At 40.1% G+C, this 26,111-nt stretch overlaps 1 protein-coding gene and 1 non-coding gene across 2 annotated transcripts in view; both read right to left on the bottom strand.

Moving 5' to 3' along the window:
- LOC149818459 (uncharacterized) overlaps positions 1-26,111 on the bottom strand; it is a 395,444-nt gene that overhangs the window by 344,183 nt on the left and 25,150 nt on the right. The window contains exon 4 of the mRNA XM_089986220.1: positions 2,324-2,363. Within this exon, the coding sequence (XP_089842346.1) occupies positions 2,324-2,363 (40 nt within the window). The remainder of the gene's footprint in view (positions 1-2,323; positions 2,364-26,111) is intronic.
- On the bottom strand, positions 1,398-1,500 carry LOC149818460 (small nucleolar RNA R71). Its single transcript, XR_016427550.1, has one exon. It is a non-coding gene; the product is annotated as a small nucleolar RNA R71 (small nucleolar RNA).

The raw sequence follows: 26,111 nt of genomic DNA, 5'->3' as shown, positions 1-26,111 counted from the left end.
TTTATTTAATTATTGTCTGATAAGTAACATTTGTTTTATTATTTTCGTAAAATTAGAATTAGTTTTAGTTATTGTTTGCATTGTTAGATTAGAATTCTAACTTTGTATTTCTCTGCATTTTTAGGTTGAAAAGCATATTTAGTTTCCAAGGTTATTGTCCAAGTGCGAAGAGTGAATAATTGGCGAAAAGACGGAAATACCCTTGGTGTGGAGCAGAGGAGTTAGTGTTGTTTCATTTTCAATTTAGTGATTAATTGTAGTTGTTTTAACTTTATAATTGTAGATTGACATTTGTAATTAATAAATTAAATTTCCTAGAAATATCTTGATTAATTTCTGTTCCCTGAGGATTCGACCCGTACTTACCACTTTGTGGAAAGTCGGTTTTTATACTTTTGGTTGACGATTTTCCAAAGTTTTATTGCAAATACTTGTTTTTAAAAATATCATTTCAAAATATCAACCAAATTTTGGCACCGTTGCCGGGGAACGGCAAATTAATTACTTTATTTCTTAGAGTTTGATTTATTAATTTGTTTTAGTTAGTTAATTATTTGTTTTCTTTTTAGTTAGTAGGATTAGTAAGTGAATATAGGATTAACATAGTTAGTAAATATAGGATTCACGTACTGTTCTTTCTAGGATTCACTTAATTATCATTCTGCAAGGAGCGATTAGACAGGTCGGTTTTAGAAAAACTTAGTTTGTGATTTCCTGTATTTATTTGTTTCAGTATTTTAGAATAGTTTACTTTGTTGTTATTCATTTAGTTATAGACTTTTGACATAGATAGTTAGCATCTCTGTTTCGTAGTACTGTTATTTGTTTTATTTACGTTTTAGTACCTGTGTTAGTGTAGTTTAGATTTAGGTCGTTTGCTTACATCTGGTCTTAGTACCAGTGTATGCAGGGGCGACGAGGTTTAGGAACCCCATTACACCCATTTGTTGACAACCCAGAGAGAATTTTATATTCTCATCGAAGTTCGACAACAATGGCTGACATGGATCCTCCACCTCCACCCCCAGCTCATCCACGTCCTCTGCGGGAATACTTCATTCCCACAGATTATGTTCAGGCATCCTGCATTCGGAGACCCGAAGTAGGAGCGCCTCATTATGAGATTAAGGCTAGCATTATTCAGATGCTCCCATCTTTTTATGGCCTTAGTCACGAGGATCCCTACCGCCATTTAGATGAATTCCTCGAAATCTGTTCTACGGTATAGATACATAATTTCGATGATGACACCTTGCGGTTGACTCTATTCCCTTTCTCATTGAAGGACAAAGCCAAGTATTGGCTAAAGTCCTTAGATTCTGTAGTAATAGAGTCCTGGGATCAATTGCAACAGGAGTTTCTTCGGAAATACTTTCCCATTGGTCGTACGAACCAATATCGTAGAGCCATCACTAGCTTTTCAAAGCTAGATGGTGAGCGCTTTCATGAGACCTGGGAGAGAATGAAGGATCTCCTCAGGAAATGTCCCCATCATCAGGTGCCGAAATGGCAACTAGTGCAGAGCTTCTACGATGGATTGTCTGACAAGAATCGTCAGATGATCGACTCTTCATGTGGAGGGACATTCATGGTGAAAAGCGAGGACGAAGCATGGAGGTTATTTGATACATTGGCCGAGAATTCCCTACACCATGCTTCGAGCTCTCATTCTGATAGAGCCACACCCAGCATTCAGAAGAAAGCTGGTGTTCTTGAGATTGGTCCATCTACTGCACTACAGTGCAAGGTAGACATGATTGCTCAAAAGCTGGACCAGCTTCTCTCAGGACCATCCACTACACAACAGGTGTGTACTCTTTGTGCCAGTCCGGCACACGATATCACTGAGTGCCCTTCGGCAGCTCAGTACCCTGAATTTGTTCAAGAACAAGTTTAGGCAGCTCAGGGTTACGTCAGACTGCCGAACAACCCATTCTCATCTACATATAATCCGGGTTGGCGTAACCATCCCAATTTTTCATGGAAGAATCCATAGTCTTCCATGCAGATGCCTACATCCTCTCAGCCAGCTCGGCAGCCATCTTTTACTCAGCCATTCCAGAGGCCGAGCTATTCTCAGTCTTCTTCTTCAGTCCCTTCCCCGATTCAGCAGGAGTCTGCCCCGCAGACATCTTTTGAGGAGAGACTTCTCCAGGCATTCCAAGAGGTGAAAACCTCTAATCAGAATGCCTTCGAGAAGTGTAGCCAGATATTGAGCTCACATACGCAGTCCATTACGAAGTTAGAGTCGCAAATGGGACAGTTAGCTGAGGCTATTAGTAGGAGACCCGAGGGTACATTCCCGAGTCAGGCTGTCATGAACCCGAAGGGCAAGGACCAGATGACTGGAGGCCTGTTTCATACTGAGACACAGCAGCAGGCCAAATCTGTTATGGCCCTAAGGAGTGGACGTGAGTATCATGTCGAGAGCAGAGAGAGAGAGTAGAGAGAGGATAGAGGAGCCAGAGACGATTGTTTCACCTACGTCGGCTCAGCCATCATTATCATCCCCATCCCCATTATCATCTTCATTACCTTCATCATCATCATCTTCATCTTCAGTGCAGAAGAAGGATAGGAGTGAGCCTTCTCACAAAGAGGAGGAGCCAGCAGAGTATATTCCCCCACCACCCTATCCCAAAGCATTAGAGTCTCCTGGATATAGAGGGAAGCAAGGTGCGAAGATCCAGGACATGCTCGACATATTCAAGCATGTGCAGATCAACCTACCTTTGCTCGATGCGATTCAGCAGGTGCCGGCATATGCCAAATTTCTGAAGGAGCTATGTACACAGAAGCAAAAATCTAGAGAGAGAGTTCCTAACAGGGTCCATCTGACTGAGCAGGTGAGTTCAGTACTTCAGCATCAGACACCACCAAAGCTCAAGGACCCTGGAGCCCCTATCATTGCTTGTACTATAGGGAACATCCGGATAGAACGCGCATTGCTCGATCTTGGAGCAAGTGTGAACATTCTGCCCGGGTATTTCTTTGATTCTTTCGGGCTAGGAGAGATGAGATCGACTCCTATTACACTTCAACTGGCAGATCGTTCTCTCAAGGTACCGAGAGGTGTCTTGGAAGACGTGCTAGTTAAGGTGGATGACTTTTATTTCCCAGTCGATTTCATTATTCTTGATATGGAAGGAGTATACAGCCAGCACCAGACTCCGATCATTTTAGGCAGACCATTCTTGGCGACTGCCAATGCATGCATCAATTGTAGAACCGGAGCCATGGATCTCTCATTCGGCAATCAGAAAGTCAAGCTGAATATTTTCAATGCCGCGATGGGACCAGCGGGAGACATGGACTGCTTTCATGTAGATATTGCACATGAGTTAGTGGAGGAGCAGCCCGAGTTGTATATTACTGAGGATTCTTTAGATTTGTACCATATAGCGAAGAATAGTGGTATAGATAGCATAGATGTGTCTAGAGTGTCGTCAGAGAGACCACCTTGGGGAGCCATCATTGAGACCCTCCCACCACTTGCGGAGACCCCCTCCAAATCCTCGATAGAGTCACCTCCGAAACTCGAGTTGAAACCCTTACCGGATTCACTCAAGTATGCTTACCTCGGAGATGATGAGACTCTGTCTGTGATCATCTCGTCCCGGCTCACTGAGGAGCAGGAGCAGAGATTGCTGACTATTCTTCAAGAGCACAAGGCAACGATTGGCTGGGGAGTTGCTGATCTGAAGGGGATTGATCTTTCATTCTGCATGCATAGAATTCATTGTAATGAGGAAGTCAAGCCATTTAGGGATATGCAGAGAAGGCTAAATCCCAACATGAAGGAAGTGGTGAAGAACAAGGTGGTGAAGTGGTTGGATGCCGGAATCATTTACCCTATTTCTGATAGCCAGTGGGTCAGCCCGATTCAGGTTGTGCCGAAGAAGTCAGGACTCACTGTGGTTGAGAACGAGAAGGGGGAGAGAATTCTGATGAGGACCACTACAGGATGGCGAGTCTGTATCGATTATCGAAAGCTGAATGTGGCAACTAGGAAAGATCATTTCCCATCGCCATTCATTGATCAGATCTTAGAGAGACTCGCAGGGCAGAGCTACTACTGCTTTCTAGATGGATATTCAGGATAAAATCAGGTAGCTGTCCATCCTGACGACCAGGAGAAGACTACGTTTACATGTCCTTATGGCACCTTCGCGTTTAGACGTATGTCGTTCGGGCTCTATAATGCCCCAGCCACTTTTCAGAGGTGCATGCTTGCTATCATCTCGGACATGATTGATGATGTGATGGAAGTTTTTATGGACGATTTTTCAGTTTATGGCTCTTCATTTGAAGATTGCCTCCAAAAACTTACTCGAGTACTGAGTAGGTGTGCGGAGACAAATCTTGTCCTGAGTTGGGAAAATAGTCATTTTATGGTCCAGGAGGGGATTGTGCTCGGACACATTGTGTCCAAGCGAGGCATTGAGGTTGACAGAGCGAAGGTGGAATCCATTTCTCGTTTGACTCCACCCACCTCTGTGAGGCAGATTCGGTCATTCTTAGGGCATGCGGGCTTTTATAGGCGGTTCATAAAAGATTTCAGTAAAATCTCTCGACCGCTATGTACTTTATTGGAGAAGGACTAGCCCTTTGTGTTTAGCGAGGATTGTATGAAGGCCTTTGAGATTCTCAAAGAGGCCTTGATTACTGCACCCATTTTGAGACCTCCGGATTGGACTCTCCCATTTGAGATTATGTGCGATGCATCTGATTATGCTATGGGGGCTATTTTAGGACAACGCATTGATAGGAAGCCCTATGTGATCTACTATGCTAGTAGAACTCTGTCTGATGCTCAGATGAATTATACTACGACAGAGAAGGAGCTACTTGCGGTAGTTTTCGCATTGGACAAGTTCAGGTCCTATTTACTCGGGTCGAAGGTGGTTGTCTATTCTGACAATGCTGCATTGAAATATCTGTTGAATAAGAAAGACACCAAACCGAGATTGATTTGTTGGGTTCTACTACTACAGGAGTTTGATCTCGAGATTCGAGATAAGAAGGGAAGCGAGAATGTAGTAGCAGATCACCTGTCCAGACTGATCGTGGAGACCATGCAGGATTAGAGGCCGATCAGTGATTCTTTCCCCAACGAGCAGATCATGACAGTTAGTACATCGCAGTTACCCTGGTTTGCAGATATTGTGAACTATCTGGTTTCGAGGCAGATACCTGAGCATTGGAACAAGAATGAGCGTGAGAGATTCCTATCTCAGGTGAGGCACTATTATTGGGATGAACCAGAATTGTTCAAATACTGTGCAGATCAGATCATTAGGAGATGTGTTCCGAAGGAGGAGTACCAGTCCATTCTGAATTTTTCTCATTCATTAGCCTGTGGAGGGCATTTTAGTAGTAGGAAGATGGCTGCAAAGGTTTTGCAGTCAGGATTTTATTGGCCCACACTCCACAGGGATGCTCATGAGTTCTGTAGGCGTTGCATTCGATGTCAGCAGATTGGGAACATGTCCAAAAGGGACATGATGCCCTTGCTTCCGATTTTGATAGTCGAGATTTTTTATGTTTGGGGCATTGATTTCATGGGACCATTTCTGCCTTCATTCGGAAATTTATACATTCTGGTGGCGGTTGATTATGTGTCCAAGTGGGTAGAGGCTGTGGCAACCAAGACCAACGATCACAGAGTAGTGCTTAAGTTCATTAAGCACAACATTTTCAGTCGTTTTGGTGTGCCACGCGCGATGATTAGCGATGGTGGCAAGCATTTTAGGAATGTACAGATAGCTTCTCTGCTGAGAAGATATTCTGTCAATCATAGATTCACCACTCCATATCATCCGCAGACTAGTGGACAGGTTGAAGTGTCCAATAGGGAGATTAAGCGAATTTTAGAAAAGACAGTTCGCCCGGACCGTAAGGATTGGTCCCAGTGCTTAGATGATGCACTCTGGGCATATAGAACTGCATTCAAGACTCCCATTGGCATGTCCCCGTATCGCCTTGTATTCGGGAAAGCATGCCATCTTCCTGTCGAGCTAGAGCATAGAGCGTATTGGGCTATCAAGAAATTGAATTTTGACCTCACCCAGGCTGGCAAAGCGAGAGCACTGCAGCTCTCTGAATTAGAGGAACTCAGGAATGATGCGTATAAGAATGCCAAATTATACAAAGCTCGCACGAAAGCATTTCATGATAAGCATATTGTCAGGAAAGTGTTTGAGCCAGATCAGAAAGTGTGGTTATACAATTCTCGTTTGCATTTATTCCCAGGGAAGTTAAGATCGAGATGGACAGGTCCTTACATTGTGAAAGAAGTATTTCCCCATGGAGCAGTGACATTATTCGATCCTATGACCCAAGGTACATTCAAGGTGAATGGGCAAAGATTGAAGCCCTTTATTTCAGATTCCTTGCAGGATGGTGAGTGTGAGATAGTGCATCTCACGAAGGCATGAGGATTCGACCAGAGGGATGTATCATATGTATATTAGTTTGTTTTTCATTTCAGTACTTTCTTTATTCAGTATTTTATCTCAATTATGCTGACATTTGTTTTTGATCTATGCAGGATGAATCTAACATTTAGTGTATCAGTTACCAGGTACAGAGCAGAGCTTTCAAAGAATTCAAAGATCAGATGAAATTCGAATTCAGAAGCTCAGAGCAGATCAGGTTGTATCTATCCTTTCTCCCATATTCTTATTGTCTTTTAGGATGCATGGGTATTGTATTGTTATATTTTGTATGCCACTAGGGACAGTGTCATTCAAGCATGGGGTGGTGGTTTAGATGCATGCACACAAAAATTTCAAATTTTTTTTTTATGACTGGTAATTAAAGTAGGCAGTTGAGAACAAGTTGTAGCATATATGATTGTTTTTGGCATAATCTAACAATTTATAAATTTTTAAGCCCCATAAATTTTTTTTTTCTAAACTGAGTCAAATAGAGTAGTTATTTATGAGAAAATTCAAAAAAAAGATAGTATTTGATTGTTAGAAAATTTTGAATCACTTTAGTATAAGTATGCACAGTATGTTTTGTGAAAGAAATAAGCAATGGAAAGATGTTTTTTTTTTTTTTTGAAAAATGAGTTTAAAAGAATAGAGCTATGTTTAGTTGTTGATTTCTTCGTGAATCCTAGTAGTGGAACTCAGACACGAGATGAAGTGTTTGAGTCTCTTAACGAAAAGGATAACGAAGGAGATCATCCCCTTGTCTAGTTGATATCTGTGGCCTTTGTAGTTCGAGTAAGTAGAATCTGAAGGGTGTTTTACACCTGGTGCCCCAAAGCCAGCTGGTTTGGGAGCCACCGGTTTGAAAGCTTGTTACATGGACTGCATAGAAAGCCTAAGAGATAGAGACATTGCACAGGACGAGAGGAAAACTATACGTAAATTATTAGAATAGAAGGTCTAGTGACTCGAGCAATTAAGTCTGAGGGATACTTTGTATCTAGTGCCCTAAGGTCGGCCGACTTGGGAGTCACTGACCCAAAGCTCGCTACACGGGTCACGAAAACTGACTATTCGAAATAGTGCTCATATGAGAAGAATGCTCAAGAGAACAAAAGTTGAAAAAAGAGTGAAAATGAAAGAAAAAGAATATGCTGAATGAGAAATTTTTCATTGCTTAGGCATATATGTGTATTACTGTGCAGAAAATATACAAGTGAGAATAAATGAGTAAAACATGAGAATACTTGACTTTCTGAGAAAAATCATAAACTGGCTACAATATTAGAAAAGTGAAGGAAAAGAATTTTTATTGTGGTGGCATGAGATTTTTAAACTTGTTTTGAGAATGTCAATTACATGAAATATTTGTTCCAACTGCATTCTTAAGAGCCTAATATTTTTGAAAAATCATCCTCGCATTTCATTGATGTTTGTGGTTAGCATCTCTGCAAACCCTCACGAGACCTTACTCGTCCACTAGTGTAAGCTAGGGGTTAAAAGGGCTTGTTGCATACGCTAAATGCAACCATGATTCCTACGAAAGTGAGTTAGTATTATGCATTCATGCTTAGCATTTCTTGTCTTTGTTGCATAGCATAATTAGGGTTTGTTAAGGGACTAACAAACATTCAAGCATGGGGGTATTTGATGATGCATGAAATGCGCATCATGTTAATAAGTTTTTCATGCATTTTGTATCAAGTTTAAGGTTTTAAACCCATGTTTAGATGTATTTTGATAGTAAGGGGTTATGGTTCGAATTTCAGAAAAATCAAAGTTAAAATGAGAGAGTTATGACTATTTCAGTGTTTGGGCACGGATTTCGAGGTGGATCAGATCCATATCCGACCCAATTAGGTTATTTGGACTTTGGATCAACCCTTAGAAAGCCCAAAACCCAATCCACACGCCTATCCAGATCCATTACAAAAAGTTTTGCAGAAAACCCCCCAGAAAGAGGCGCATAGAAAATATTTTTTTATAACAGTGTTTCTGAAAATTATCAAAAGTATAAATAGTTTTTTCCAGCAAACCCTAGGCGTCTTTGGCTTTGTTTGGACGCCCCCTACAGTGATTCTACTCCAGCAGCTCCTTCCTCTCCATCCTCCCACGTTTTGGCCATTGAAGACCGGTCTATGCTTGGGTTCCAAGCATATTTCGATCCCCCTTGTGTTTTCTCTCAATTTCTTTCTTTCTCATTGTTGTATTTTCACCATTTATATGTACTTTTGCAGGTGTAGCAGAGGTGGAGACCATTAACCTTGTGTGGGAGTGCGAAACACACCAACAAGGTGAGCCAGCCCTACCTCCATCCGGCTTTCTACACCCTCCGATCGAGAATCGGCGCATAATCCATCTTCGGTGGATCTCCAACGTGTAGCAGCTGCAAAGGTGCTGTTTTTTGGTGAAGTCCAACATTCTCGAACTGTTTGGGACGTCCAACTCCAGCCACGGTCCGCTCTTCTTCATCCCCCCGGTCGTCGGATCTTCCAAGAGGTAGGTCTTCTTCTTCCTTCTCTTCTAGCTAAAACCGAATTGTGTGTTGGTTTTCTTTTATTATTTCTGTGTGTTTCTTTTATTTTATTTTTTGTTTCAACCTTAGAATAGTATCCGTGCATATACCAGCACGTTAGATCTAGGTTTGTTTCATTGTTTGCATGTTCGAGTATCAATTTCCATCATTTTTCAAGAAAAACGTGTAAATCGGCTAGAGGTTCTTCTAGCCGATTTGGGTTGTCTTATCCAATGTGTGTGTTTGTGTTATTTCTACAGAAAAAGCCTTCAAAAAGATTAGTTTGAGTTATTTTGGGTGTTGGGGGCTTGAACAAAGGTGTTTTTCATTAAAAATCCATAAATCGGCTAGATCCATTCTAGCCGATTTTGATTTATTTTCAATTTTTGCCTTAGTTTGGATTTTAGCAGCCACGCTGGGTTAATAGACCCTTTATAGATCCAATTCCAGTGAGTTCTTGCAGATCTATTGAGGGTTGAGTCATTGCTTGATTTGGGTGTCTTTGATTTTTAAAGATTTTTTTATTCAAATTGTGAAAATTGGCTAGAATCTCATCTAGCCGATTTCTTTTATTTTGTTTGCTCATGGTGTGCGTGTAATCTTCTACTTCATACTGCATGTCTGCATATTTTATTGATTTTACAGTGTTGCAAAGTGTGTTGTGGTAGAGTTAGCATTTTAGGACTGTTCTAGATAATCGTTTTTATCATTTTGTGTTTTTGTGTTTTAGGTCTATTGAGAAAATTCCAAAAATCGAGTTTTAGTTCTTGATGTTTTTTTTTTTTTATGAATTCCAGCATAGTGTTGTTCATGTTTGCATTTGTGTAATTAGGAGTTCTTTTTATTAGATTTTAATTTAGTTTTATCAAAATTGTTTGGTGTTTAGCTTAATCGTTTTCTTTTAGTTTGTATTTTTTTAGTCTTCTTCTTCCCCAAGGAGGGGCGACAGCCATTAGAGCTCAATTCGAGCTCTAGGCTGTTTTTGGTAATTCTTAATTGCAATTAGGTAGGTTTAATTAGGTTGTCTAGGTTCAATGTATTAGGGTTTATTGCTTTAGCCGTTTTTAGGATTGCATTTAGGTAAGTTTTGGAATTAGGTTAGCATTTACTCCTAGGAAGTTGATTTTCTATTTAAGTCATTTTATTCTCTAGGTAGCTTTAATTGCATTAGTTTAGGAAGTAGCACCATTAGAAGTTGGCAATTTTTGAGAAGGAGGGTAATTAAAGTAATTGCATTTAAAAAAAGTTTTTGGAAAGAGTAGTTTCTCCAAAAATCGTGTGGAGCATTCAAAAGAGCATTAAATTTGGAATGTGCATTAAAGAAAGGAGTTACTCATTGGCTTTGGAAAGTGTTTTTGAAATTTAATTAAACCTCCAATCTAGGCTCCACGATTTCCATAAAGAATTAAAAGCAATTTAATTCCATCTTGAAAAGCAAAAATCGTGGCCTTCTAGATTGGACTTTTCGTTTTCCAAAGAGAGTCTTAAAATATAATTAAGGAGTGTAACTCCCTCATTCAGTGGGGCAATTTTTGGAGAATCCAAATCATTTCCAAGTTGAGCATTGATAATTATTATTTTATTTTCCTAACCTCCTTCATTAAAATCGGTAACTTTGAATTAATTGTAGGATAATTAAAGGGTTACTACTTTAGTAGACCCAATTAACTGAGTCAAACCCTAGTCTAAACCCCTTTGAGTCTAGTCAAAACCGAGCCTACCTAACCTAGTCAAAGCCTAGACCAAACCTAGGTCGAGTCAACCCTAGCCCTAGTCAAACCCAAATCAAACCCAAGCTTAGGTCAACCAAGACCAAGACCTAACCCTAGTCAAGACTTAGTCAAACCTAACCTAAGTTTAGGTTAACCGAGTCTACCTAACCTAATCCAACTCAAGCCTAGTCGAGTCAACCTTATCCCGAGCCTATCTCACCTAACCTAACCCAAACCGAACCCATCTAAACCAAACCAACCTTAGTTGACTACGTCAACCCTCAACCGAGTCCAACCTAGTCTTAGTAACCTAACCAAGTCAAAACCTAACCCTAGTCGAGTCCTAGTCTAACCCATGGTGAGTCAAGACCGAACCTAGTTTGAGTCAACCTTAGCTAAGTCAAAACCGATTCCACCCAAGCCAACCCGAACTTAGTCAAGTCAAAACCAAGCCTAATTGAGTCAACCGAGTGAACCCTAGCCCTTGTTCTTTAGTGGGTTTGATGTCATTTAGATGTTATTTATTTTGATTTTAGGTTGATTAGTTTAAGTTATTTGATTTAGTATAGTGTAGAAGTGTGTGCGTAAATTGTGTTTGGTTTGTGTGGGTGATTTGTGAATTTGTGCTTAGTTAACTCGTAGTTATTTAGTATTTAACATATTCAATTAGAATTGCATTTCATTGAGTAGCTTAGTTGCATTTGCATCGTTAGTTAACGTATTTTTAGTCATAATTTGCTTATCGTATTTTGTTCGTCATGCATTTAGCGTAATTGTAATATTCATCTGCATATACACTGTTATTCAGTGTCATTTAGATTACATTAGGTTTAATTTGCATTTTATAGTGTTTAAATAAATTCATAAAGTGAATAGTGCACTCAAAGAAAAACCTGATTTTTGCCCTGTCGCACAAGCGTTATTTTCTGTGTAAAAAATTCGTGTTTTCCAAAAACAAAAAATTCTGTTAACTTTAGTGGCGTGTTATCTGACTGCAGACCAAATTTCAGCTCTTTCGGAGTTGATTTGGTCTGATTTTTAAGTGTTTTTCGAAAACCACTTTTTCTGGATTTTAAGTTACAGGACTTTCGATATCCTGATTTTTCTCAGATTTGAAACGCTTATATCTGGAGTTTCAGATATCGTTTTTTTATTTTGTAAAAATTGTCAGATTTTTTAATCTGTCAGTTGCAGAACAGAATAAATTTCGGAAAAATCGGACCTCGTTTGCCCTGTCAAACAGTGGTTTTCCGATAACTTATCAGAAAACTATTTTGCACTAGTTAGGGGCAGTTTCGTAATTTCCTTAGTTTCGGCACTTTAGACCTGTTTTCAGTAATTTCTGCATTTTAGGAGCTGCATAATCATCATACAGCATTAGTAGAATTAATTTAGTTAATTTTAAGAATTAGTTTAGTATTTTATTTAATTATTGTCTGATAAGTAGCATTTGTTTTATTATTTTCGTAAAATTAGAATTAGTTTTAGTTATTGTTTGCATTGTTAGATTAGAATACTAACATTGTATTTCTCTGCATTTTTAGGTTGAAAAGCATATTTAGTTTCCAAGGTTATTGTCCAAGTGTGAAGAGTGAATAATTGGCGAAAAGACGGAAATACCCTTGGTGTGGAGCAGAGGACTTAGTGCTATTTCATTTTCAATTTAGTGATTAATTGTAGTTGTTTTAACTTTATAATTGTAGATTGACATTTGTAATTAATAAATTAAATTTCCTAAAAATATCTTGATTAATTTCTGTTCCCTAAGGATTCGACCCGTACTTACCACTTTGTGGAAAGTCGGATACTTGTTTTTAAAAATATCATTTCAAAATATCAACCAGGTTTGTTTTTTGTGCAATATAATCATAAATTAAAACGAAGGTATGAGGAGAGAATGAAAAAAAGGAGATCTCGACCCCATTGTCTTAAGAGAAGTCAATGATAATCTTTGAAAATGACACATCACTTACATGAGATCTTGTTGATAAGGCATCCAGAGCGTTAAGGCATAGGGTGGGGGTAAAAATACGTGTAACTAATGTCCTAAGAAAGAAAATGTTTGACAAAGGAAAGAAGGTGGTGAGGGTGGAAGAAGAAGAGGAATAAGCTAACTCTGCAAATAAAACTGAAGAAGAAGAGCAATATATCAATGAAGATGATGATAGACTTTCAAGTTCATCTAAGGATTAAATTTAAGTTGTTATTATAAACTTATTGGGTTTTTTTTACTATTTTATACTTAAATACAGTTAAAGTTAATTATGTTATGTGTGTGGATTTGTTAAATGTCTGTATGCTTATATTTTTATTTGGTGATTAATTGGTTATGTTTTAATTTTTTGCATTGGTTATCAGTTGCATGGTTTATTTATTCCATTGTTCTTTGTTTCATTTTTTAACATGGTTATCAGTTACATTGATTTACATCTTTGTAGTGATTAGATTTATTAATTCGTGTTCTAGTAAGTCGATGGAGGGTAGAGGTCTTGGAGGATGCCTCTCAAAGAAACCTGCATTGAAATATTGTACACTATTGACTTAGAGATGCCAAAGAAATAGTGAAGTGTAATTTTTGTGATTTTATAATGCATGAAGGATTGTATAGATTTAAATATCATGTTGTGGGACATATTAACTCCACTGTGAAATTATGTAAACATAGCATTCCTTCTGATATTTGTGTTGAGCTTCTTACTAGTCTTAAAAAAGATGATGAGAGAAAGGCACAAGTACCTGCAACATTTGTGGGTCAGAAATTGTATGAAGATGATCTGCCATCATCATCTCAAGCCACTAAAAGATGCAATAAATGAAGGAAATCGTTGAAATGAAGTTTGATACTGAAGAGTGAAGATGACTTTTATATATAGACATATGTTTCAGAATTCTATGTTTAGTTAAATGTATTGTGTTGTTAAATATTTTGTGTTGGACAATGTATTGAGCAGGTTATTTAATATAATTATCTTATAGTGTTTGACGACATATTTTGTTTTGTCTATTGCTTATTGTTGATTGATTTTATGTGGCCTGATTTGAGCACACCAATCTGGAATAGACACACACTAAAAAAAAAAACAAAAGAAAAAGGGTGAAGGAAAAAAGAACAGAGAAGAGTAGGCTTGATAACATGACTACCGACATGACATACAACCTAAGAAGACAACCATTTATGGCATCAGAATTTTTTAATATCAATAGGAGTCCTACCAATGATAAAATGATAATAGAATGTCGAAAGCCAGTACAATGATGGCCATGTGGAAACTGGAAAGTGATGGACGTCTTACTTTTTCTTCATTGCTTGCAGCTTGAAGCTCCAAACTATGCTTTTCCATAAACTCACCAAAATTTGGGTTCTGGTGAAACAATGAAGCAAACATAACCTTATTAATATTTCAAGCATCCAGAAATAATGCCGTACTGAAAGAAGTATGAAGAGTTGTCTATATCACAAAAGATGCACTTGTTTTCTTTTTATGAGCAAACACAAAAGCAAAAATAAAAAACAAAAAGCACTTCTATTGCTTTAAATATGCTCTTCATACTTAAGAATACAACATTTCAAGGGTCATAACATGAAAATCTTTCTGAGCATTAGCCAGGGCAGTAATCTGGAAATATTCAGTTCAGATCTAGGTCTTAGTGAATCTTACCTATCCGGATCTGGCTTAATCAAATTTAGAGTTGGATGGAAAAGGCAATATTGAACCTGTACTCGGTTAGCTAATCAGATATATTTTATAAGGAATTGGGTTGGATTACCCTTGGATCCAGATTCAAATGAAAATCTGAAAACTGCATCCGAATCTGATTATTAATCAGATTCATTTGCTATACCGATTCAACTAATCAGATTTGTACTTTTCAGATACCTGACTCAAACGTGATCAATTGACATCCCTAGCATTAGTTCATTTTGGGTAAAACTAAGTGCATTACAATGATGAATGTGAGCCATCAATTTTTTTGTCTTCAAAATAGGAGAGAAATTTTTTAAAACAAACCCTACATGTTTATATTAGTTAGACATACCATCATGTTGAGCTTCATATCTATGGTCATTTCAAGGTCTTAATTAAGTACAAGGTCGTTCTTACCTTTTTCTTCAGCCGATCTAACTTACTTTTCTGCTTCACGAGTTCCACCTGAATTGTCTTGTTCTACTCAGATAGAGCAGTATGGTAGCTTTCATCTACAGCAACAGCAATTATATTGAAAAATATCCTCTTGCGATTTTACTAAAACAAAAATTTAGGATATTTCAAACACCAAATTTCACTATTGTAATTATGTTCCAACCTGAATTATCATCACTTCCATCTTTAACAAGATAAGAACCATTCAAATCCTGAAACCAATATCAGAATTCAGAACTCTTTCATAAATAAATAAGGAATTAGAAAAAGATGAGGCCGGATTTTTAGAAGAGCATGACATTACCTCAGAAAGAAGACCATCACTTTCCGAATTTGAATCTATAACTGAATCATTGTCAACATCTTTACCAAAAGTATCTGCAAAAATGTCGTCGAGCACCTGATTTACAATACCTTCAGGATATCTGACAACAATGATGAGCATAACTATATATGAACATAAACACTTGCATTTCAAGTTAAATCGTTAATTAATTGCCTCACCTTAAGACAACTATACAAAATGGAACAAATGTATGCGCACAGATAATTCCATAATACATTGAAAGATATTACGCCCATAATCTAGCTAGAATCTTAGTAAAAAAATTTCGCTACTTTCTGGAAACTGAAAAAGCATCACTACCTCCTGAATAATCATGTCATATAAACTTGCAATATATGACTCAGACTATTTGGAAAACTCAATTGCATTTAACAATTAACCAATGGAAACAATGAAGCTCCTGAATAACATACATGAATGAGGAAAGAACTTAGTAAATTGTGAAATGCTTGACAATTAATCAGTGGGCGAAAGTGAAATTGTGTGATGCTCTCCAAAGTCGAGCATCGGTATCTTTACAATCAAGAATAATACCCACTCCACTAGAATCAACACAAAATTTCAATTGATACACTAGAAATTATTCTAAAAAGAATATCGGCATCGATTATGTCATTTAATCAACACCTAGGAAGAAGAAAATGGTTTGAATTACTCATGCAAGCAGGAATTATGTTAACAATGACCTCCTAAGGCTCCTAAGAAGCGCACCCCCAGAATCATTTTATCATTGAACATAATAGACCTTGTAAAAAATTTTAAAAAGGGAAGATAAGGGCAAATTGGCAACACACATTAGTCTTGTACTAGATTCTCTATGCTGATCCTAGTATGCTCTAAAATGCATAATAGTAGCATAGCACTAAATATTTACTCTTACAAGAACATCTCTTCTGGAAACATTGAGCTGTAATAGAGACTCGCAAATTTTTGTGTATGCATGTGTGCACATGTATGTGTGTGGGTTTTAACAAGAATATATGTTGACATCAATCCGATTGCAACAGTCCCTAACAAGGCCCAAGCAATCATTTTTCTCAAGTAATAAAGAAAATAAGCACAAAAAACAGCATATAGGAATTAAGTGCATAGGATTAATTTAAGACCTCAAAAATAAAAAACAATGTCATCCTACTCTGTGTTGTCTAACTAGGGATTGGCTCTGGGAGGATTAGGCGAACACAAGTAGGGTAGGCAGTACCAGTTGACTAGGTAACCACGTATCACTTTTGACAACATAGTTTGCAACTAAACAAAAGTTAGCAGCTATCAATGGTGATTACAAGTATGTAAGGATAAAACTCAAGTAATGCAGTTGTTTTTCATAAAAACATAAAATTGAATTTTACAGTAAAAGAAAACTAAGGCAATGGAAGAAGGTATAAGCACAGTCACAAATATCATGATATTTTAAAAAAATATTATGATATATTTTCATCAGTTCTAACATTTAAAATATCACGATATTTTTCAAAATGTTGTGATAATTTAAAATTAAAATATCATAATTTATGTTTCATAAATGATTTTAAAAAACTTTGGCTGATAATCCTATTTTATCATTCACATCTCTCTCAATCTTTTTCTCCTAACTAATTAATGGCAATAAATACTGAATGTAACTTAATCCTAAGCAAGAAAGTATTTATTTCGGCCTCTGGACTCTCCCATCTTTCATTTCTTTTTCATTTTTAAAACAATGGATGAGACATATTTATTGCTTTTGGCATTTGAGTAATTTTTTACATATTTTTAACTTCAGTTTATAAATTTTTAAAAAAGTTATTCATTTTGCCAAGATTTTTTCAATAAAATTGTGGGAGAACACAGATTATCAATATATGCCATTTACCATTTAATGGCAGATTTTATTTTGAAAATATAAACAGAAGGTAATAAATTAATATACCCAAGTTACACAATAGCACAGAGAAAACACAAGAATACAACCGCTACACGACAAAAATAAACAAGAAGCCACAGACAACAGAAGCAAAAGAATAAATGTTATAAAAGTTTTAGTTTGTCTCCTTTCAAAGAGGAGCTTAAGACAGTTTTCAAATGTATATAAAATGAGGCTAATTGGATGCTATTGACAACAAACAGAAAAAGCAGCCATGATCTAGGTGGGGGATTCCTTGTAAATCAACTGGAAAAAAAGCACCTACCTATATATATATATATATATATATATATATATATATATATATATATATATATATATATATATATATATACAAAGAGAAGGATACATATTCTTCGTAAAATAATTGTATTGTCCTTGTAAAAATGGCACATTTTTCAAAATGTCCCCTAATTTGCTTAAATCCCCTCACATCCAAAATCTTTTTCCCAGTTTTTTTAATAATATTTTTGTCCTTTTGTAAATATAGTACATTGCAAATCATGTGCGAGAATGTCACAAAAAATGTGTGAACTTTCTTTAAGTAAATATTTCTTATGTATATCTACAAATCCAGTACGACTTTCGCATATACTTTTAAGAGGATTAAGAAGAAAATAAGGAGTGGAAGTGTTTAGACCAAGGTTGTTAAATGCGATGAGGCGAAGCGAGGCGTTGAGCCTGCGCTTCGCCTCTGAGGCGTACGCCTCAGGTACTGAGGCGTACGCCTCTCACAACATAAGAATGACTGAATTTGTGATAACTTTTCTCCCAAATTTATTTCCAAGCGTACATTGTTAAATGATAATGCCGATTGAATTTAATGCGTATTCGACTGCATCAGAACGACCTTTGTTTAATGCTCAGTCAGTTTTTTTTTTTATATTAGCTTTAAGCGCATCACAGCAATGCCTCAGTACCTTGAGCGTGCGTGTAAGACCCGCAATTTTTCAGAAAATATCTGAATAAAATTCATGAGGCATTTACCGGTAAAAATAGCATTTCTTCTCAGAATGCGAAACGAATCAATTCCTGCGAGCCAGTTATACTTAGGGTATTCGTCGAATTGCGAATATATGCTCAAACACTCGGGAAGCCATAACTTCCTAACTAAACGAAATCAATAGATTCGTACGAGCCAACTTTCTTAGTTACGTCAATACGAAGAAAATGGCGTACTCAGAATTTTTCGGAAAAAATCGCCGGAAACCCGAAATTCTTGCGGGACCCACGGAAATATTGGTGGGACCCACAAAAATATTCCTCAGAAAATATCTGGTGGGACCCACAAAAATATCCCATGGAATATCCAAGTGGGCCCCACACCAAGGAACCTCTTGGAATTAAAAAGAAGCCAAGGGGGTAGTTTGGGCATGAGAAAACCCAAGAGGAGGTGGGCTTGGGCTATAAATAGCCCTCCCCACTCTCTCTCTTCTCATAAAAATCGACCCCCCCTCTCTCTCTTGCCTTCTCTCTCTCTCCTAAACCTCCCCTACCTAGCCTAGCCCACCTGAGCCCACCTGACCTGGTCTGAGCCTGCCTGACTTAGCCTGAGCCTGCCTGACCTGGTCCTAACCCACCTGACCTGGGTCTGAACCCACTTGACCTGGTCCAAACCCAGTTGACTTGACTTAAACCTAGTTGGGTTTAAAGTCAAAGTCAAAGTCCTTTTTGGTCCAGATTTCGGTTTGGATTTCTGAACCCAGACTTAGCCTACTTGAGCTGAGTTCGAACCTGCTGAACCCAGTTGACTTGGATCGAACCCTGTTTGGTTCAAACCACTTAGGTTGAGTAGCTTGACCTACTCTACCTCTTTCTCAACTAAGTCAGCTTCATCTGACTTAGTCTGACCTCTCGAAGGAAGGCTCAAAGCCAAAGAAGCAACCCGGAGCCGTTTCTTCCACGATTTGAAGTAAGTTCGCTTCGTTGATCCATCTTTCTCAAGTATTTGACTGTTTGTATATAGAATATACTTTCTGAAGTAGTATCTTGCTTTAGTTCTTGGTTGAGCCCTCTAGGACACTTCGGTGTTCACGCGCTCGCCTCGTAACTATCGTCGGATATATATGTTCGAATACGCAGTATATGCGTTCTTCAAAATAGTATCTCACCCTAGTTCTTGGTTGAGCCCTCTAGGACACTTCGGTGTTCACTCGCTCGCCTCGTAACTATCGTTGGATACAGATCTAGGTGTATATCTGCTGATACTGCCGACGCGTCTTATATCGCACAGGCCATGTAATTTACCTTTGCCGTCGCGTCGTATGATGCCAAGGCTCCCTGCTTTCTGTACTTCCGATTACTGCACTTCCGATTATGCATTTACTTACGCCGTCGCGTCGAACGATGCCAAGGCTCCTGCTTTCTGCAATGTATTTACTTACGCCGTCGCGTCGAACGATGCCAAGGCTTCTGCTTTGTTATATATGTAGAATATTTCGTTCAGTTACACACCCTGAACAATAGTATATGCATTTCCTTTACGCCGCCGCTGTATAAAGCACAGGCTTCTGCTTATATTACATATATGGCGCGTAAGTGAGCGTTCAAACGGAGATCAACTCCAAAATCGCCCATGCGATTCCCTTACCGCTCCTCGTACAAGATTCTGCTTGACGAATGAAGCCCCTATTGGAAAGGCTTCGCCTTTTGGCAAAATGCTCTTTACGTAAAGACTAAATCAATTATGTATGGCCTAGCTATGGCCCAAGGTTCCTGCAACCTTGATGGATGCAAAGTACGCACAACGGTGCGCATCCATTTCCCGAGTTAAGCGTAGCGATTTCCCACCAAAGAGGGGAGATGCCGCTGAAACGGATAAAAGAAACGCACGCTTTCTCCGTAAAAGAGAGGAAGTGCTGCTGAAATTCCTGAAGGAGCTAAGAATGGCTCAGAAAGAACGTAGCAGAAGTGCTACCCAGTTATAGAATGCCTTCTACGATGTAGAAAGGTTCGTCGCACCACTGCCGGTAGAGCAGAGAAGGTGTTGACAGAATGGTTGGCAGAAGAGCTGCCGAAACCAGTTAAGTGGCACAATGATGCCCTTTGTTGGAACGATGTCAGAATGACTCGTCTCCCTGACACCTGCAAGGGCATCATACTTGTAAGAGCCGTTGCGCCAAAGTAGTGGTAGCGCCTTGACGAGGTCCTGAGCTCGTTGCGTAAAAATACGCCGAGTAGCCGATCCGTAGAGATCGAGTCATGTGCATGCTCATTGAGAATTATCAGACAACCAGACTCGTAAGGGCCGCTGAGCCGGAGTGTGTTGTTTCCACCGAAAGAGGTGAAGTGCTCGTCAAAGCCGAAGTGCCGAGAGCAGAGTTAAGCATGCATATGAATAAAACTTTTGTTCCACGGTGAAAACCGTGTGGTTGATTGGGGTCGGGTACATACTTCTCAAAGGCTGCCCTATAGGCATGCAATGTTCGTCAAGTAATTGTAAGACCGGCAGGCCCCTTTCAGAATTTCTCACCGAGGAAGACGGTGATGGCGCAGCCTTGAGTGACATATATTTCACCCGAACCTGAAAGAGTTCATTGATGGCCTTCGTCACTCAGAGGTATGGAGGTCGTGGTTATCCTTAAATATCTAAGGATTGAACCCAACTACTGCAGTAGCAGAATGCATTCGGATACCTAGTAAGGATCTCTTCCGGTATGCTGTACCGTCCTACTAGGGGGATGGGGTCAACAGGCCTCTGGGGTATCTAAAATACATAGAATAATCAACCCCCAGATCGTCGCGTTGTCGCCCAGATATGAGTCCCCTAAGCCCAGGGGGAGGTGCAATTATCGAAACAAAGCATTAGCTTAGGTACAGCGCTACTTTGAATGTATGAGTGGATGACGTTGTTGAGTCAGTCCTGCATAACCTTTGTGAAGGTGTCATGGTCGGTATACTACTGGACCGATTGGGAAAGAACCCCATTGATATCCGTACGACTAAGTGAAGCTCGGAGAGCTGTCCTTAGATTCGTAGGATACGGATGTGCCAAGCATAAAGGCTTGAGCTAGACATCCATTCGTGACTCTGAGGAAGTCAAGGCTAAGTCGTAGAGACTTGAGAGGTTATTCTAACTCACAGCCCTGAAGAGGCTCATGCGAAGTCATGACGACTTGCGTGGATGTTCAACTCATAGCCCTGATGAGGCTTGTACGATATACGCTAAGTCATGGAGGCTTGAGCGTCGTATTACGAACTGCGACCCAGAGTGGTCTATGCATTTACTTGAGTTGAACAGATAGGTGTTTGCCTACTTACCAGACCATCGGTGGTTCTGACCCCGTTTAATGGGGATTTCAGGTGTTGAACCTGCGTGGCGATATGCGGAGCAAGGCGGCATCAAGTTCCAGGGTTTCTCTAGACAGAGTTGTACTGCTTCCTTTTTATTGAACCTACACTGCTTTCCTAAGCAGTAGTGTTGTAATAAACATATGTTTTCGATAAAATGGAACACTTTGGTGGTCAATGAGTTGCTTGGCCACATACCTGCAACGTGCTCGGAGTTTTCTAAAACTGACGACTCATTATCGTCTTATTCCGCTGCTAAAAGCTTTTCTAAGTTCCGCTGCAATGAAAAAAAAAAAAAAAAAAAAAAAAAAAAAGAAATTCATGAAAATTTTAACTTAGCTTTGTTTTGGAAATCCGGGGCGTTACAGAATTGGTATCAGAGCATGAGTCTGAGAAACCTGGTTCAAGATCCGTCATGGTACCGATATCGCACTGTAAGTATATGTTGTTATACTTTTGTTCTGATCTGGGTGCATCTTTGTATAGATGGCAACTCATGACTCGCGTGGATATTGCTATCGCTGCAAGGTCATGCACGATGAGTGGATATGCCCGTATGAAGTCCAAGACTGCCAATACTGTGGCGAAGATGGGCATTCCGCCAACGAATGCCAAAGGAAATATACCGCCGATATGGGTCGGCGGGCTTCAAAGGGTCTCAGGGATGAGACTTTGCGTGTCAGTGGACCGCATCACTCTAGTGTTGGGAGCAACCATACCCCAACATCTTTTGATGAATTACCAAGGCTGAGGGATTTTGATTTGAACTTCCCTGCAGAAGTCTATCACTCGCCAAGCTACCATCCGGCATCACATATGCCGAGCTTAAATGGCAGGAACAAAAGAGGAGATTCTTTCTGTTCGCCAATCCTTATTCCAGACTCCCAGAGTCTTGATCTTGCTAACTGGGAAAGTGGACTGGAGTCTCTCATATATCCCCAGTATTCGCTTGCTAGTGCGGAAGTGCCGCCCAAGCCAAAGCTAGTAGTGCCTGCACCAAGGCCATGTGGCAATAGATGGACCTTTTGGAGTTCGTCTTCATCAAAGAAATCCAAGTCTTAAAGAGACTGGTGATGTTTTGGAGTCAGTAGACTCATGTATATAGTTTCTCATTGCCTAAAGTCTGCCAGTGCGGCATGACGTTTTGTTTAAGGCAATGCTTGTGTAAATGTGATGTATATTAAGTAAATAAAGCTTTTACTTCCTCATATACATCGAGAAACTAAAAACAAGTGCTTGTGTGTGCATAGATAAATGGCTCCTACGACGAGGAGAACCATACCAAGCGAGGAGTCTCATACGCAAGGATTCCTGTTAGAGACACTCAACAACCTGGTTACCGCCATCCGTGAAACGAGGCCAGAACCAGTCGCACCACGAAACGAGCACCTGGGAGGAGTAACTTATGAGAAGTTCCTCAAGCTTGACCCGCCAGTTTTCATTGGCAGAGCCGATCCTGAGCTCGCGGAGAGTTGGATCGAATGGACGGAACGTGCCTTCTTAGTTCTGGGAGTACCAGAGGAAAAGAAAACCAATTTTGGCACGTATCGGCTGAAAGACAACGCACGGAAGTGGTGGGATACCACTAAGATTATCCAGTTCTCGGAAGTTGAAGTCATTCCTTGGACTGACTTCCGGAGAGCTTTCATGGATAATTACTTTCCATTACACTCCAGGAACAAGAAGAAGATGGAGTTTCTGGAATTGGAGCAGGGTGGCATGAATCTGATTGACTATACCACCAAATTTCAAAATCTTGAACGGTACTGCTCCCGGTTATTTGAGACCGACCAAGAAAGGGCCGACAAGTACATCAATGGACTGCGAGAAGGGCTAAGGTCACGGGTTATCACCAGCATGCCCCAAACGTTTCAAACGGCTGTGGCAGCAGCTTCAAAAATACAAGTGGATTGGGAGCGATCAAAAGTGATCATAGCAAAAAGGCCCATAGTTGATGGTGGGAACAAGAAGAGAATGTTTCCAAGTGGCCAGGGTTCACGACAACCCTTTCAGAAGAAAAGGTTCCAAGGTGGGAACAACACTCAACAAGTTGTAAGGCCAAGGCAGAACATGGCTCCAAACAACCTGCAGTTCAACCCAAACTGCCCAAAATGCCATGTTAATCACGCAAGAGGACCATGTCCACGTGACACAGGTGGATGCTTCTACTGTGGCAAAGTGGGCCACATTGCAAGACAATGCAGGAAGAAGCTTATTGATGAGCAGAGGAGGAATGCCGGATCTGCCGGACCCTCTCAACAAGTACCACAACGAACACAAGTCCAACGACCCCCACCTAGAGTAGAACAAAGGCCTGCTGCAGGTCGTGTATATGCTGTAACGACTGAACAAGTCGAAAATGGTGACCTGATTGAAGGCACCGTACCTGTTAATGGACATGCAGCTTACGTCTTGTTTGATTGTGGTGCTACTCATACGTTTATCTCTGACGATTTCACCGAACAACTCCACGCTTCGGTGCAACCGATTGATAAAATGATCGAAGTATATAACCCGTTGGGTTCACGCACCAAATGTATTCGGTGTGTGAAAAATTTGGATATTGAGATAGCAGGGCAACACTTGCCTACTGATGCCATCCTGATCGATATGATACAGTACGATGTCATTCTGGGAATGAATTGGTTGGCTCAGAATAATGCCAAGATTCTGTGCCGCGAGGGCAGAGTGATTCTATCTCGACCCGGATTACCTAAGATGGAATACCGGTTATCCAAACCAGTTCCACAAAAAAGGCTCATATCAGCACTTAAGGTACAAAAATACCTTAGGAAGGGTGGTGTGGCCTTCCTGTTGAGTCTCTCGGTGGAAAAATCCAACGACCAACCCCTTGAGAGTTTGGAAGTAGTGCGGGAGTTTCCCGATGTGTTTCCTGAGGAATTGCCAGGACTTCCGCCACTTCGTGAGGTTGAATTTGGAATTCAATCCTTACCTGGAACAGCGCCGATATCCAAAGCCCCGTATCGAATGGCGCCAGCTGAACTCAGTGAGTTGAAGTGTCAGTTGGAAGAACTGATGGAACAAGGGTTCATCCGACCAAGTATGTCACCATGGGGAGCCCCGGTACTATTTGTAAAGAAGAAGGATGGATCCCTTCGGTTATGCATCGATTATCGGATGCTTAACCAGGCAACCATTAAAAATAAGTACCCGTTGCCTCGGATTGAGGACTTATTCGATCAGCTCAGAACAGCGAGAGTGTTCTCCAAGATCGACCTCAGGTCTGGATACCATCAGCTTAGAGTAAAGGAAGAGGATATACCCAAGACAGCCTTCAGAACGAGATACGGCCATTATGAGTTCGTAGTAATGCCCTTCGGACTCACTAATGCGCCTGCTGCCTTTATGGATCTAATGAACCGGATATTCAGACCATATTTGGATAGCTTTGTCATCGTCTTTATTGATGACATTCTCGTATATTCTGAGAACAAGGAACAACACGTGGAGCACTTGAAAATCGTCTTGAAAACCCTTCAAGATAACCAACTCTATGCTAAGTTTTCAAAATGTGAATTCTGGCTAGATAAAGTGATGTTCCTTGGTCATGTGATCTCAAAAGATGGAATCGCAGTGGATCCTGCGAAGGTGGAAGCTGTGATGGACTGGAAGCAGCCAGAAAATATCACTGAGGTTCGTAGCTTCCTTGGACTTGCCGGATATTATCGGAAGTTCATACAAGACTTCTCCCGAATCGCCGTACCGATGACGAAATTACTTAAAAAGGGAGCCAAGTTTGAATGGACTGACCAGTGTAAGGAGTGCTTTGAGGTTCTCAAACAGAGGCTTACCACTGCCCCTGTCCTTACCTTACCTTCTGGTCAGGGAGGCTTCGTGGCATATACCGATGCCTCAGGAACAGGTCTGGGTTGTGTGTTGATGCAGCATGGCAAAGTAATCGCCTATGCATCACGACAGTTGAGGGTCCATGAGAAAAACTATCCAACCCACGACTTGGAGCTTGCCGCGGTAGTGTTCGCGCTTAAAATCTGGCGACACTACCTGTATGGAGAGAAATTTGAGGTCATGTCGGACCATAAAAGCCTAAAATACCTCTTTTCTCAAAAAGAACTCAATATGCGGCAACGGCGATGGCTGGAATTCCTCAAAGATTATGAATTCACGCTTTCCTATCACCCTGGAAAGGCGAATGTTGTAGCAGATGCCCTTAGTCGCAAGACTGTTGGCACTCTGGCCAGCCTAACCGGACAATGGAAGTTGATGGAGGATTTCGTCAAGTGGAAGCCATTTTTGGCTGATTCAGGTAGAATCAAAATGTCATGTTTGACGATCCACATTGAGTTCCTCGATCGCATCGTAGCCGAACAGTTCAAGGATCCCCAGTACTTGGAATTGAAAGCTCGTGCTGAAAAAGATAACACTTTCTTCCATTTGAAAGAAGATGGAGGAATATGGATGGAAGAAAGAATTTGGGTTCCAAATAACCCTGAGCTAAGACTGGAAGTACTCCAGGAGGCCCATAGTAGCAAATATACTATCCACCCTGGGGGTACAAAGATGTTCCGAGATTTGCAGAGAAAGTACTGGTGGAAGGGTATGAAGCGTGATGTGGCTACGTTTGTCTCGAAGTGTTTGATCTGCCAGCAAGTTAAGATCGAACATCAGCGACCTGGTGGAAAGATGCAACGGATCGAGATTCCAGAATGGAAATGGGAAGGCATTACGATGGATTTCATCGTTGGATTGCCTCGGTCCAAGAGACAACATGACTCAATATGGGTGAT

The sequence above is a fragment of the Nuphar pumila genome, chromosome 13 (assembly GCF_984573655.1).
Source record: "Nuphar pumila chromosome 13, dmNupPumi1.hap1.1, whole genome shotgun sequence".
NCBI lineage: Eukaryota > Viridiplantae > Streptophyta > Magnoliopsida > Nymphaeales > Nymphaeaceae > Nuphar > Nuphar pumila.
This window is presented reverse-complemented; position numbering and strand designations above follow the sequence as displayed.